Genomic DNA, 16419 nt, shown 5'->3' on the forward strand with positions numbered 1-16419 from the left:
TCTTTCAGTATCTCAGTTGTGAAACAAAAACCATCTTGCTTAACTGCTCTTCTCAAGCTAATTTAGGTAAAGACAGCATCCAAGAACTTCCAGTGCATCCAGAATCCACTGAAGGAGATGCCCGGTGTAAGACATACATAAGAGCATCAATAATCACCGTTCACTACATATTTATAAACTTGTGGGGTTTTGAGATGTAACATTATTTGGCACTGCAAGAACTACTCAAGACAGTATTTCCTATGGCACTCCACTCACCAGTTTTCCCCTGTGTTGGAAATAAATTGGTACCAATAAAAGCAGCCTGTACCAGGCAGTAAAGCATGTAAGCCTTGCAGCGCGCCGCTTACACTTCAATGTGCCTGTGGAGGGAGCCAGGTGAGAGGGATGGAAAAAGTTTTATGTGCACTTTAACCTGTAACTGAAACACTGTGACCAGACTGTGGTGCCTCACCCTAGGGAGCTTTAAGTCAGCAAAGGCAGGATGGACTTATTTACCTACTATATATAGTCAGGCTCAAAATCAGAACTTTAACGCTACCTTGAAGGGATTAAAGCCTATGGAGATGAGCTGCAGGAGAAATAGCAACTCTCTCAAACTGATGAAAAGGTCTTATGCTTCTCCTTAATTGAAATCCAAAGCTAAGTGAACAAAATTAGAAAAGCAGGTTTAAGGCGAATAGAATCCCTTATGCATGTTTATGCAAATAAATAAGTAATTTCAAGAGTGCTAGCAAATACCACTACAAGCATGATAGCAGATCTGTGCAAAGCAAAGGCAGCTCACCTTAAAAGTAAAAGGAATTTTTAGGAGTAAACTCACATAAACAGCAGTGGAATGCTTCTGTTCTCGGATATATGCAGAGCTTTAACTGGCTGCAAAAATTTGCCAACAGACTGTCACATATTTTTTGGAAAGACAGTTTGATTTAGCTAAATTCTGATCACCACTTCCGGTCCCTTGTCATTAGAGGTGCCAAAAGCCAGCAGAACAGGATTTTAATCTTCCACTACATGTAACTATTCAGAATTTTGTTGGAACTTTTTAAAAGAGAACTTCAGTTTTGACAAGCAATGCTATATTGCCCTTTCAGAACATGTTACAATTTAAAACATCTCAGTCATAGGAAGACTCCAGACTGTGTCTGCTGTTACAAATGTCAGCAAACTGACCATGCAACCACTACGAATCTTGAATCATCTACCAACCAGTGACTAGAAAAACACCCTTTAAAAGGAGTGCTCATGTCCTCAAAAAATCCTGATATTCAAATGCTATAAAAATCATGTTCTTCCTATACACCATGCAAGGTAAAATCTGTACTACCAGAATGAATTACTCAACAATGCCAAAATAAGACTAATATATCATACTGAGGAAAAGCTAGGTTTTACAGTATTTTCCTACAGGAAGACAATTAATTCCCAGTAAGTGACTAGAATTAAAGTCTACAGACAAATAATAATGGTAATACTGGGTTAGAATATTGCCTTTGTTCTACATATGAAAAGTTACCGATGACTAACTTCTATGTTGTAGTTTGTGGGAGTCCACATACATCAGACACCCTCTTCTCCCACACACATCACCTACTCTTCAACAATGCACTTTGCCCCTTCCCAAGTTCCAAATCTCTTTAAAACACATGGCAGACTGAGAACATAATGAATGTAACTGACACACAGTTATCCTATCTGGAGCATATCTGTTCCCTTGATAATCAGCCATAAATGTGTTAATTCAGCTCCCAGTCTCCAACATCAGTTATTTTTAGGATAGAATGCCTGGGCTCTGCAAAATATCTAGCCCTCCACAAGAGCAGAAGCCACTGGTTATTTTCAGAGGCATTTTCAGATCTCACCTAGAGGCACCTGTCACTGTCACGCTGCTACACACACACACTACTACCAGGTAAAAGACCAAGGCCTACTGTTCCCCCATCAGGCAGTTCATCGGCACTGGGGTGTACTAGAATTGTCCCACAACCAGGACAGAGCACAGAGAGGAAAACACAGATCCACTTTTACCTGCAAAGGATTTATCTGTTGTAGAATCTATGAATTTTAAAATCTTCATCTAAAACTGCTCATTAGTAACATTTTTAATGTTGCTTAAGTATGGAAATGTAGATTTTTGTACTTGGATTTCAGGTGACAATATTTACTCAAAGACCCTGCACAGCTTTTATCCCCAATCCTTAGGAGTGCTCTACAATAAAAACACCTGCTTGCCACATTTGGATGTCCACTGAGGTGCACGTCTGATTTCTAATGTTAACTGAAATAACTTTTATTTAAATAAAATCCATACTCAGAAGTGTGGATTTGTACATACCACCAGTCTTGTACTTCAGATCAGAATTCAATGTGAGTGAATATTCTCAAATTAACTTTAATCTAGCTAGCTCAAGTCCTGACAGAAGAGCCAGGAACAAGAGTGCACAAACCCTATCAGAGCCTTTGGGCAGGTGTTAGCCACACCCTGTTCCCACAGCTTTGCTGCTTGTATCTAATGAAGCAAGCTCAGACCACATCCCACACATTCCATTAGTGTGATGACACCACACAAAAATATTACACACTCAGTTGGATTTCTCCTGAATTTAAACCCAAATTACAAATGCTCAGCAATAGCTGAAGGAGACCAACTTCAAAAGAGCTCGAATTTCTAAACAGTAGAAGACCATTTACACATCTAACCTGAGCAGAGGAAAGAGGTCAGTTCCTTCCTGCACTGAGAGTACTCATTAATGGAAAGGGAGAGAACATGTCACTTGAACAGTTACACTAGAGTGAGTGAAAGAAGATATATGCAATCGAGCAAATTTAAAATAGCCAACAAACAACACACATAGATTACTCCAGCAATGCTGAACAACTATAAATCTCTCCAAATGCTCTGTTACACTTAAAATTAAACTTGTTTGATACAGCATAAACTAGGAAATATGTACTTCAAGTTTCCCCAGTTAGCTGTAGATCCAAAGATTAAAGTTATGAGAAATAATCACAGGACAGCACCATGTTTTGACAGTCTACTATCTGCATGGAAATTTTAATTTGAAGAGGCAAGATAAGAACACTCCCCAGCTAAGAGAAAATAGAGTACATATATTAAGACAGATACTGAAATGTTTGAATTATTTCATAAATTTGCACGAAAGCCTCCAAGTCTAAACATAAGGATATAAAAATGCACAGTCAGGATTCCCAAACTGCAGTAACTGTAATATTACCACATACTTCCAGCACATTAAGGAGAAAAAAACCTGACCTTTTATGGTGTTAAGTTCAATTTAACCCAGAATTCCAAACACTGAAAACGAGCATTTGTTAACTTCATCGCTCATGCTGAAAATATTACACAGTCATTTAAAAATTAAGCTTTCCACTTTTAAGACTGCTGTTCAACTTGAAAGCATAAGATTAAAACTGAGTCCACAAGGACTAAAATATGCTTTTTTAATCAATGTTAACATTGTCAGAATGCACAATTTTAACACTTGTACAAGTACAAAATACCTGATGCAGTTGCCTTAAGAAATGCATTAACATTAAATATGAAAAACTTGAACCTGTAGCAGCAGAAGGTTCTTGAGTTCTGACAGAAACAGAGGAAGACTCAGCATCTTCAGCTTTTTCTTCCTGCAAACTGGCATCTGTACTGAGTGCTGTGCTATACGATGTGTTTCCAGGTGATCCTTGTTCACTGAAACTTTGGTCAGATTCGACAGGAATATCTAACTGGACTAGAATGAGAAAAAATTTTCTACTGAGTAAAATGCATACAAAAGCATACTGCAGAACACGTGGGGGGGGGAGGCAGGGAGGGGGAATCTTGATCACATTATAATGGAGAAAGATACTCATCTGAGGTCTTGACTGCTTATTCCTGGTTACACAAAATTTTTGCAACACACCTAACTTGTAGCACCCCTGTAAATTTACAGCTGCTTAGAAACACACAAGCTAACTAAGTGCTTATAGCCCAGAATAGGACATATCTCCTCAAACCACTACCAGAGCTCCCTTAAAAGGGAAATGCAGTGAAGCACAGGGCAGAAAAGGGAGTGTTATCTCCACCCTGTTGTCCTGGTTTAAGGTAAAATTTGGGAGGAAACCCATTTAATGCTTTTAGCATTCAACAAAAGGATTAAATGGCAGCAACTCTGAGTTCAATACTTGGGCTATTACTTCTATAATCTGAAAGTGTTAAAACTTTGAAATTACCTCATTTTCACAATCAGAACCTGCATTCCCTATGAAAGAAAGCAAACCAACAAAAAAAACCCAAACCAAACTATTCCTTGGATATTTTTACAGCCTATGGAGCTCTCTTTTGCTGGAAAAGATCCCACCACCCAAGTGAAGTGGTAAGGTTACTGACAGAAGAGTAATCAAAAGCCAAAATCAGGGCAGCAGAGTAATAGAGTCTTTCTATAAGTCTTCCCTGCACTGCTGATGGAATCAGGTTTTAATGGCAGATATGGAGCCAGCAGGTTAAGCAATTGAAAATATAGACCTTGCAACAATTACATGACCACCTCGTCACAAAAAACCAGAGTACACTGCAAAGGCACTTACCATTTTCTGATTCACTTTGGTTAGATACTGCATCTTTCCAGGTTTGAATTTCTGAGGAAGTTGTGACGAGACCTGTATTTAAAATCTCATGGCTAATACCGGATGAGAGTCTTGAAGATCGCCTCCTGATCTGGTCTCTCTCGGCATTATCTGAAGAATTCTTAAATTTTTCTTGAGCTGGAACAATGGTATTTAATGGTACTATGCAGTTACAGGAGTACAAGCAGATCACAAGCAAACTTTCGAGCTCCTCCCTCCCTGTGACTTCCTTGAATTTTTGTTTTTTGAGGATTAAGGCTAATAGCAAAAGCTAAGAAGCCTGGATAATTAGGCCTTTGTAAAAGCTACAATAAGTTACAAATAAGCATAAAAATACATCAAAAGCTCTCAGCTTCTTTCTTCTAGTAACAGATTTGAAGTATGAATACAGCTCCATATCTTACTAGTTTCTTACTGAGAAAAAAAATTCACTGAGTAAAATGCACACGGAAGCATTCTGCAGAGAAGTGGGGGTGTGTTCATCACATTATAGTGGAGCTGGTCTAAATAAGCTGCTCCACAGACCTAAGTAGTATCATTAGATGAGACAGTTCAGACACACAAACAGCTATGACTGAGCTGGATAACCCATACACACTGAAGTTTAAGACTGAGGTATTAAAGGAAGGAAAGAGCTTTCTTTAGATCTTCATCTCCTGGATCATGACACTACTACAGAGAATCTAATTTTCTTTCCTCATCAACACACTTCAGCCTTCACACACAGCACATGAAGATATACTCTATTAGACTGCAGTGGCATGAACATTTACATAGTATTAAAGTGCCCCTAATTTAATCCTCCATCTAGTAACTGAAGAGTTTCTATAACTTCTAAGGCTTTTACAGTCATCTATATATTGGAGGCAATTTAAACACTGCCACCCCTACATCTATGACTTTTTATATCAAGGCTCACAACCTATACCTCCTTTATCCAAAACCAACTTCCAAGATTTAGGAGGGAATTCCAGCATGATGATCCCACATATGAATGGCAAATTTAAGAAAATCAGGTGCTGTATTTCAGTCAATACATCTATGACAGTTTAAGATTAATACCACAGCCGTTTTATCCCTCCCCCACCCTTTAAGCTTGAAGAACTTTTATATTTATACACACACACAGTGTGAGAGCTGAATCCCAAAAAACTCACACAAGTTTTTTTCAATCCTGGGACGCTTCAATGGAACATCACCTCCTTTAGGTATTTTCCGATGTCTTAACTCCAAAGTTATGGGCTGCAGTGTCTGAGAACTTGGCTCTACAGATTTAGATAACAGAAGAAAAATTGATTGAATACAAAGCTGTAAAACAGTAATACAAATTTCCAAGCCTTACAATCTAAAATATGGCACTTTCATAAATACAGCTTCTGGCTTTCTAAAACTCACACAGCAGTACTTAACCCTACTACAGGAATGCTTTATATTACATGATGGTTACTTGTCTAAATCTAATCTCTGACCAAACCACCAAGGTTTCAAACTTCAGTATGTTCTTGGCTGTCCTGAACAAACATGAACTAAAAATTCTTTACAAGTTTTTAGATATTTAGGTGTGAAAGAGCAAGACACTTCTTATTCCTTTAGGTAAGTTTAGAAGTGTTTTGGTACATGCCTAAACATTTAAGCTTGGCTACATACCTGTGGGAGGTGTTACTGGTGGTCTGCCACGCTTTCGCTTAGTTTCTTTCACATTTTCCTGTGGACTCTTTACCTTGTCATTCTCAGGCTTCTTCTCAATTTGTGTATCTACTGAATATTCCATATCATTCTCTGATATATTCTCTTTGTCTTCTTTTCCATTCTTAGATATATTCTTTTCTGAGATCTTGCCTTTTTCCGCGATGACTATAAATTTTCCCTCTTTATCAGGTTGTTTAACTCGTTTCTCGGTCTTTAATGTCTTTTCATCTTCGTCTTTCTTTGCATTACCTGTTGCTTTCCTCTGCTCTTTAAATTTCTCCTGGTTTTCAGGAGATGATGGAATTTCATTACCTCCTTCCTTAGGCTTAGCATCACCCACAGTATTCTAGAATAAAGAGAATGACAGGAAAATTAACTCACTGTAGTCTAAACGCACCCCCTCCCCTTCGTATTTAGCAAATACATCTGCATCTTTGTCCAGTTTTTCAAGTGATAAAAGTACATGCTCTATTACAACCCACAGATTTTTAAAACTTAAAGGCACCCGAACTGGTGAAGGACCTGTGCAATGTGAACAGGACAGGACAAGAAAACCATTCTTCACCACACAGTGGCAAAAGAGATTCGCTGTTCCTTTGCTCCTAGATGTAGGCCGAGTCCCTACTAGCTTCTGCAGTACTACATGAAACCTACTTGAGACACTGCAGAAAGAGTGGGAGTCAGGAGCACAGAAAATGGCACACGGCTCAGTCATTCAGATGTGCAAACTCTCTTCCTTTCACAAAAGAGTCTCACTCAAAACAGACACACAGTTTGCTTGCACTAATCATTGCTGCTGATATTGCTAGGCAGAGTCATGTAAAGCAACTTTAATCAGCAAAGTCATCAGGAACCCTGTGATGTTAGAATTTAAACATTTTTATTTAAAAACAAAATTTGAAATTTTTTCTGTAATTTGTGTTCAGCATGAGAGGAAATGAAAATCCTTAACAGTCTCTGGTCAGCACACTACTGAGGCAACATTCAACGGCCAGCCCATTTCCCCATAGTTCGTACTGGTTAACACCAGGCCAGGAGGAACACCCTGTATCAACAGTTCCCTGCTACTCCACGTCCTTCACCTTTTGTGATCAGGCTTTATACTGCACCACTGGGAAGGGGCAGGGAGGATGATATATGCTGATTATGTTTTTTTCCCTTTCCAGTGGCCCTGCTACAGGCTGTTCCAGATGAAGAGAAATCTTCTAGCTTTGCACATGGATTAATAATTTATATTTGGTCATGTGTCAACAATGCTTCTAATTCAATTAAGTTCTCTCTTCCTGTTGCCTAATTGAAGCATCAAAAAGCAACCATGCTCCTTCCCAGACACAAGAATCTTGAACTCTGACCCAGGATCAGAGGACAGGAAAGGCTAAATACCTCAACATCTTCTTGGGGAAAGAAAGCGCAACAGGTGATTTGAGCTATATAAAATTCCAAGAATCCACTTAAAACTCACTATTTCCTTGTACTGCACTACATCTTGCCTCTTCCCACACCAATACTCCTGTCTATATGTGGTTTACATGAACCGATACCTTTTCAGAAAGCCTTAAGAAATAATACTGCTGCACTAAAATGGTGAACATGCAACCTGCTCCACCCTCTGTGACATTATTTCAACCATATTTGGTACAGATGTGATTAAAAAAAAAGAGCAGTGTTTAAAAGTGTGAAATCAAATTGTTGTATATTTCATGAAAACAGACAGGTAAATGGGAAGGAAGTCTTTCACATGTCTGAGCACCTCTTTTACCAGACATCCTGTAAGTTTGTATTCTGTAAATTCTTTAAGGGAGAAGCTTCAGCAGCAACTCAAATATCAGGGAAAAAAACCCAATGAAACAAAAACCTACCACCTCAAAAAACAACCCTCAGGTAACTATGTTTCAACACTTATGATGCTCACAAAACCATCTGATTTGAATCAATTATGTGCTACCGGAACAATCATAAGCCATGTCAGTCAAAATATTATCAAGAAACTGAATAATGAATACAATATGTCTGAATTACCTCTTGATGTTACTGAACTCTTAAAAGTTGTGTGTCCTTGCAAAGGCACATTCACACTGTTACAGGTCATCAGCATTTTACCATCATTGTTCAACATAGCCAGTTACACGCTATACACACAGGGACAGATAATACTGCAATTAAAGAAATTATGACCTGCTTATGTTCCCTTCAGGAATTGTGTGGTTTGGAGACTTTTTTTTCCCTCCTTAACAAGTACTAAAATATGAGCCATGTGTGCCTTCACACCTCCCCTCTCTCCACCTCTCCAGGAGAACAGGAAGAAGACACCTCCTCTCCACTTCCAACATGCTGCTACACTACAGCTGTACCTATTTTTTTTCTGAATCTTGAGCATTCCAATGGCTCAAGGGTTTCTTAGTTGTTGTTTTTTTTTAAATTTTACTTCTGGTTGTATAAATAGAGCTCACTAGGAAATTCCCAGGTTATGCTTTAGACAGAAAAAATATTCTAGTATAACTTAGGAGATTCTCTTGGGCTAAGAGAAATCTTGGACAAAGAATAAAAGAAGGAAACAAAAAGAACCAAACCAAAAACCTCTTCCACCTTCATTCAAAACCTCTCCAAAGCTATGCAGAATCATGAAACTTCCTAAAGGAGAGACAAAATGGTTTTGTTTTCTTATGCAGAGTAGTATTTCTTCAGATTGTTCAATTCCATTTACTTAATGCTAAATATCGTAAAAATATTTCTCATGGAAATGAAGATTCTGCATTAGTTCACTTGTGAGTATTAGACAACTTTCCACTCCACACAATGATAACCATTTAAAAGCTATTAAGGGCACTTTATGGCAAATGTGAAATTGTGTTCCCTCCCTACCAGATAGAGAAATCTGGTAGACTGGCCTACCTCTTCACAACAGTGACAGATCTAAATTGTACCACTGATATTCATTACTGGAATCTCTGTTTAAGGCTTGTGGTGGGGAGACAGATTCAACTTCTTTGCTCAAATTTAAAAATTTCAGAAAAGTAAAGGCAGAGAGCATGACAAAAATCCATGGACAGTTACCACACAGGAATATGTGGCAAGAGATCAAACTTAAAACTCTGCCTGTAATGAAAATTATTCTGAAGCAGATATTCAAAAAGTTTTAATCAAGCTACTCAAGACCAGAACTGGTTCAGCCTTTCCTACATGCCTGTACCCAAAAATCGTAGTACAAAGCAGCACTTCTTCCTTCTCACCATCAGTTTTTATTAGGACAGTTTTTATTATTTTTAATGTAATGGCTTGCTACTACTTTCTATCATGAGCTGAAGATTGAACACATTGCACTGAGCAGGTGAAGGGTTGGTAAAACAGCCAAACCACAGAAGGAAAACAAAGAATAGTTCAAAAATCTTATCTTCTCAAAGTTGTGAGGTAAAACATTAATAGCCATCTTCCTTAAAAGTCTCATTAATATTAAGCAGTTACTTTGGGAAAGAATAGTTTCCGTCCACTCCATAGCTGTCACTGTTTTATTTTTAAAGACATATATATTTAAAGTAATCTTAAACAGGTAAAACAATCACAGCATGAGTCACAAAACCTTACCACTAGCTTTAGTATGCACACTCTGAATTTTCCAATGACTTTTAGAAATCTGTTTTACTTACATACCTATGACTTCTTTAGTTCAGGAGGTGCATTTAAAGAATCTGAGAGCTTTGCAAATCATACCACAAAGATTCACATTTCATTTTAAGGTATTTCCCTTAATGAAGGGGAAATGAAGTCCCCTTTTCATTTTAAGGGACTTCATTTCAGACACACTGTATTTTAGCGGTAAAGGTTTTTCATTAATTTCATGTTTTATAATTCACCAAATCTAACCACCTGAACTGCGCATTTAAGAATATAGTAGCTGCACAAACACTATACTTACCTGATCTTTGGAAAAAGCTTTGACATGAATGTTCTTGACTGTCTGAACTACACCATCATAAAATTTCACAGTGTATGTTCCTAAAATACAAAAACAAAGCATAAGAGTTCAAAGATCAGAAGTTATTTAACACAGCATCAGCTAACAACTCCAATACTCCAGCTGCACAATTAGCTCTAGATGAAACCTGTCTTACCTGTGTCGTTAGAACCCTCAACACAGAGCTCCTATCACAGGCCAGAGAGATACAGTGAAGTTAACCAAAACAATTCTGGTCAAAATAAAGGTGCATGTCTAACCTTAGAGTTGCTCCTCAGATGCACCTAACTCACAAAACCCCGAAATACTTTTGGTGGAATATTTCAATATATAATTACACAGCCTTTTCTCCTTGATCTTACAACACAGACAATCTAAAGCAAGCCCAGCACTAGAACAAATCCTTCACAGTTCCCCCTTCCCTTCTGAATTTTAAGGGGATTTTGCAGCTCTGACAATAGGTTTTATCGTAGTTTACAGGCAACAACAACAAATTTAAGCAACAACTTTTCCCACATATATACTTAAACCAATTATTGACTGGTATCCAAGCAGAAAGTTTTTATCTCATAAACAAAGTAAGAAGATAAAAAAATTAATGACAGACTAAAACACATAATTGAAAATGCAATTTTTACAGCTTTCCATCTGTAAAATGCAATTTTTACAGCTTTTCCAAGTTTTCCATCTGCTATAGTATCTCGCCATGTCAACAACGAGGTTCCAGCACAATCAGAAATACATGACAACTAAGCATGACAAAACCAGGAGTCCTTACCATCTTTGTTAACAGAAGTAACTTTGGCTGGATAGAAGCGACAGTCAGACCAGCATGCCAACACCTGATCATTGATATGAAATCCCTACAAAACAGTAGTTAGAAGCATCTTCATCTGAGAATTACTGAAACATACAACTTTATTTAAACCTTTCAATTACTAGCTTTCTAATGATTAGAAGAAATCATAAAACTTACACAGCAGGTAACACAGCAACAGGGAAGCGTTTTAAAGGTCATCATTCATACAAACAGACCTTAAACTGTTACACACACAAATGTCCTCTAATTTCTACTTACTGCACAACCTTCTTCCTCATGCAATCCTTCTTTTCTTAACTGTATCTTTTCTAGGGGACGCAAATAAGGACTGTCCCAACAAAACCATTCATCATATCTATGGTTCCAGCGCTTGAAATGGATAAGTACTTTGCCCTCTTCATAATCAATTTCTTCAATGTGCGCTGGATACCTGGTCAGGCAGATTAAAGTATTTTAATTAAGAATAAGGTAAGCTGTCTCAGACACTTCATACAAATAAACCTTGGTTTAGCTCCTCCAATCTTATTAATTTGATGTACCACTTATATAAGCAATAAAGATGCAATATAATGACAGCAAAGCAGATAAGAAAATCTAAATCTGAACAGCAAAGGCAAACATTGGCTGCAGCAAAAGGAGACAACTAAGGAGTTCTTAGTCTGGGGTGGAAAAAGATATTTAACTACAGATTCTGAAGTCAGAAAGACCTTCCCTACATCTAGAAATGTCACATTTTAGAAAATCAGTAGCTTCAGTTCACTCCAATCAAGAGTAATACCTGGGGGTCAATACACTCACTTCTGAGATATCCATGCATCATCTACCCAACGTAACAGCAAAAACCCAGCAGGCGCACTAAACATCCAAGTTTTAGATTCTAAAAGTTAAATTTCATCTGCAAAACCCTGGGATTTTCAAATACACATTTCTTCGTACATTAGAAGCAGAGGAATCTCAGATGAGTCAAATTCAAATGTTTCTGATCAGGAAGACCTTGTAAATTGTATTTTTTTTAATTGCATTGGTAATTTGTAACTTCAGTATTTCAGAATCACAGCTATTTCACTACCCCAACTGAAGGTAACATTCCAAGTACAATGCTTTCTCTTCCACAATGGTAACATCAAGAGAAAATTTCCATTTGTCAGTGTTTTCAGTATTCTGAAAGAAAGGCAAGGCCTCGGTGAATACTTGAACAAAGGGCTGAAGACAAAACTCAAATCCATAAATATTCTTTATCTGGTAAACCACACTTGAAAGATAGAACAAGTGGTAGAAAAAAGTGGCATCTTGAAAGGATCACACCTAGACATGTAAGACTTAAGACTCAAATGCAATCCATGCTACCATTCTACAACCCTACACAAAGGGAAAGCAAATCTACCTGCAACTGAAATCCTCCAGCAGATCTAAGACACGTCCAGTCATAACTTCACAAAGAGCTACAAACAGGCCATGCTAGAGACTTACACTGCAACTACAGACTGACACATTGCTTAACACTCACTGCCACACACATCAAGCTATGCCATTAGTTCATCCCAATATATTACCAAAATGCATGCAGCAAAGGCTGTAGAGGAGAGGAACTCCAATGGGAGATACTTATGGCAGGGACATCTCTAACTTCTTGGAAAAAAAAAAGAAACTTCTTTCCTGTGACAGTCAAGATACTTTATATTTAGGTAACTCAAGTACTGTTCTCCACAAGTTCATGAGGGGTCAATAGTCACAGTCACAACCTAGTTCTACTAAACCAATTATTTTTGGATATCACTGAGTACAGGTAATGACAAAAATCAGCATTCCATTCCTTACAATCTAAGTGCAGCAAAACCAGGTAAGAAATCTCAGATCCTTGCAACAAGAGAGCAGCCAGAAGGGTGCTCTTGCCTTTGGGACTGCAGTACACCTAGGACTTGTCTAGATTTTCAATGATGAAGAGGGAAGCTGATAAAAAGGACATAGTGCTGACTCAGTATCAAGCTAATAATCCTGTCCAAGCCACCTCTGGGAAGCACAGTCCACTTTCTACCACTGAGATGGGACAAGTCCAAGTTACAAGTGCCAACTAACTCAATGATGCAAGACTGCTCCATGCTTCATATCCAGCAAAAGAAGGAATTTTCTCCACAAGAACTGTCATCCCAGAATCGTACATCAGTGTCATTTGCACCTATCCGACTTCACTAATGGGAGTCAAGATTGTCAAGAAAAGCATATCTCACAGTGAGACTGAGTTTCAGTCTACCCGAGTAAGTACGGTTGAACTAGAGCTCTCAGTTCTTGGGGAACATGCTGCAAAGCCTCAAAATTTTCTCTTTTTGAAGCAATAAACATCAGTTAACACGTACTCAGTGCTCTCGACTGCAGCAGTAAACCTACTAGAAGCTGTGCTAGACCTATCCACGAACTCTTTCCCTCTCCCCAACACCGCCCTCCTTTCAGATGAGAGCACTGGCAGCTATAAAACAAAGCAGAAAGGTTCACAGGTCCTCAACGGCGCTGAGCACCACACACTGACAGGCCAAGCTTCCTTCCTCCACATCTTCCACAGAACTGAGCAAGCACACCACATCAGGAGGCGTAAGTGCTCACAGATATATACAGAAGAGTAATAGAGTATTATCCATACACTTCCTCCGAACAGCCTGTGAACATACATAAGGGTAGACATAACGTAAAAGAAATTGAGACTTGTCTATTAAAAAACATACTGTGAGAGGATACACAAAGTGAAAGGCCAATAGCTGAAGCCTGGCTACGCCCGAGAGTATAACTGAGATATTTCCAGGGTAGCTCACACATTGTCCCCCAAACCACAAAGGAAGTATTCAACTTCAATGGGTATTCAAGACACCTAATGCTGGGTAAGAAATTCCCAAATGGTGATTTAAATACTTATCTGAAACACTGAAATCGGCGACATCTTGCAAGATACAGGCAGGGCAAAACAAGTAGTTTTCCAGCTCACTTTGAAAGGAGTGATGAGTTCATACCTTTCAAAAACTTATGAACCAGCTAAACAGTAAGGGAAAATCTCTAAGATGCCCAGACTGCTGGTTTAGGTTTTTTAAGAACCTAAGTGACAATCAAAAGCTCAGAGAACTGAATAGACTATGCAATGACTGGCAACTTCAGACTACAGCTGTCAAAGCACAGCAAACAGTATGAAAATGGGTTTATGGTAGACAAACGAAAAACTATCCTCTTTGGGAAGAGGAAATTCCCTGGACTAGTTTGTTTCCCTTCTCTCTTTCTACATACTATAACAGAATTGCTATAAACCCCCACTCCCTTGGAACTGGGAAGGGACAACCTTAGTGCAGTCAAAGTAATGAAGAGAGGAAAGGAAGCATCGAGGAGAACCAGGACTGTGAAAGACAACAGCTAGAGTGGTTCATCTTTCAGTACTTAGACCAATTCCTGACATCATGAACAACTGAACTCACAGGACCGACAATCTGAATCTTAACAGGGTAGCACCATACTCTCACTATTACTCAAGAGCTCAAACCAGAATCAAAAGCCCCTTCACATCCATTTTACCCAGACAATAGACAGAAAAACTTAGAGTTGTCATTACAAGGTAACAAAAAGTAACATCATTTGCCTATTGCAGGCATCCAGCACATTCATCCTCTTTTCAGTAAGAGAGGATGCAACTAACCACCCATCAATCAGTTTAAATGATCCAATCCAAAATATTTCATAAAGTCAATTCAGCTGGGACAGTGTGCCCACATCCATGGCTACAGCAAGCCCTCTGGGATCCCTCCGCTCAGGCCTGCCTTACTGCAGCAGCCCCCTTCTCCATCCTTTGAATTCCAGCACTATGTACTAAGAGACCTTTCAGCATCGACAGAGGCTCTCTCCCTATAGCAACCCGAGGCCCACAGACAAATCTTTCATGACAGTTTTGATGCATCAACCCAAACCCTAAGACCGTACGCCAAGCACCAGAAGTACTCACTGTACTCCCTGGATTCAAGTGTAGGACATGACAGACAACTGCACCAGGAATTGCAGCGCACTGCCAATATGCTATGATTCCAAATACAACAACCTTTGGGACAGGCAGTAAAGATGCAAAACTCACTTTGCACTTTGACAAGGAGCAGGCTCCACAATGACTACTTTGCTGGCATACAATGTTTGTTTTTTTTCTTCACTAGGGTTGACAACACATCCAAACACCCTGGAAATCCTCAACTAGCAATTTGGGGCACAAGCCACTGACATGAAAGAGAAGTATATGACACTCTGACATGAAATATTTTCCAAAGCATCACTGCCAATGGACTGGCAGTAGTGGCCCATGAATCAACTGATGTATTTGGTACTGAGAACAGAAATCAAAGCTAGCACTTTAACCAAACAGGAGACTTGTGGCTATGTTTTGGCGCTAACAGAGCAACAAAAGGAAAGTTTGGACCTCCAACAGTCTAGCACTGGGAAAAGCAAGTGTCAGCAAACAGAATAATCACGTGGCCTCACAGGGGTGCACTGTAACCACACCACAGAGTGGTCCGGATTGCACAGGGGCAGATAAAAGCAGCAGAGGAAAAAAAAAGTCTGCTGTCCTCCACAAATTCACACCCAGTGAGTTGTGTCAGCACTGGTAGTTTTGCTAAGCCCCTAGCTCTTAATTTTTTTTTATTTAGAAACCCTGAAAATGCAAATGCACACAATACAGAGTTCAAACCTTAGAAAGTAAACAAAAGATTTCAGAACTCGAGAGTTCATAACCAAGTTGTGAGACCAGAGTTGCAAAGCACTGTGTGTATGAAAGGTCGTTTAAAATCAAATGTTTACAAAAAACAAAGAACATGGAACAAATAGCATATCCAAATTCAAATTTAAGCCAAGGGATATGCAGAAAGTAGAGCAGGTTGTTGAATTCCCCCACCACAGAGTTTTCCCGTGGAAGAGTTATGTATACTCATACTCAGTCACTGTTGTTGAGCAAACATGTCAGAAGGATAACAGTCATGGACACAAGTTATCAGCCTTAAACATCAGCTACACCAAACTGCATCTTTAAAAAGCCTACATTACAGACAGTCTAACAGATCTTATTTTTGTAACTCTGACTTTTTTCTTCTGTACTAACAAAACTCAAGAACACTGGAAATGCAGGCAGGTTCAGACCAGTGCTTACCTACACAACTCTTGGTTACACAGGTAAGCCACATTAACATGTGAATAGGATCTAATGTTCATACTTTACATTCTTTATGGAAAGAGCTATGTTTTCTCACTTTCACAATTCCAGTGGCCTTGTACCTGGAGAGAACATGCTCTGCATACAACCAAGATGTTTTGGAATAAGTCC

General features: G+C 38.8%; 1 protein-coding gene across 8 annotated transcripts in view; it reads right to left on the reverse strand.

Moving 5' to 3' along the window:
• Nucleotides 1-16419, reverse strand: part of PHF20 (PHD finger protein 20) — a 77066-nt gene that overhangs the window by 44346 nt on the left and 16301 nt on the right. For all 8 annotated transcript variants that reach the window (XM_063404786.1, XM_063404787.1, XM_063404792.1 and 5 more), the window contains 7 exons: nucleotides 11343-11514; nucleotides 11043-11127; nucleotides 10226-10305; nucleotides 6271-6658; nucleotides 5781-5888; nucleotides 4585-4761; nucleotides 3576-3749 (listed from right to left, as the gene is read on the reverse strand). In XM_063404786.1, coding sequence (XP_063260856.1) covers nucleotides 3576-3749; nucleotides 4585-4761; nucleotides 5781-5888; nucleotides 6271-6658; nucleotides 10226-10305; nucleotides 11043-11127; nucleotides 11343-11514 — 1184 coding nt within the window. The remainder of the gene's footprint in view (nucleotides 1-3575; nucleotides 3750-4584; nucleotides 4762-5780; nucleotides 5889-6270; nucleotides 6659-10225; nucleotides 10306-11042; nucleotides 11128-11342; nucleotides 11515-16419) is intronic.

The sequence above is a fragment of the Prinia subflava genome, chromosome 8, assembly GCF_021018805.1.
Source record: "Prinia subflava isolate CZ2003 ecotype Zambia chromosome 8, Cam_Psub_1.2, whole genome shotgun sequence".
NCBI classification, from domain to species: domain Eukaryota; kingdom Metazoa; phylum Chordata; class Aves; order Passeriformes; family Cisticolidae; genus Prinia; species Prinia subflava.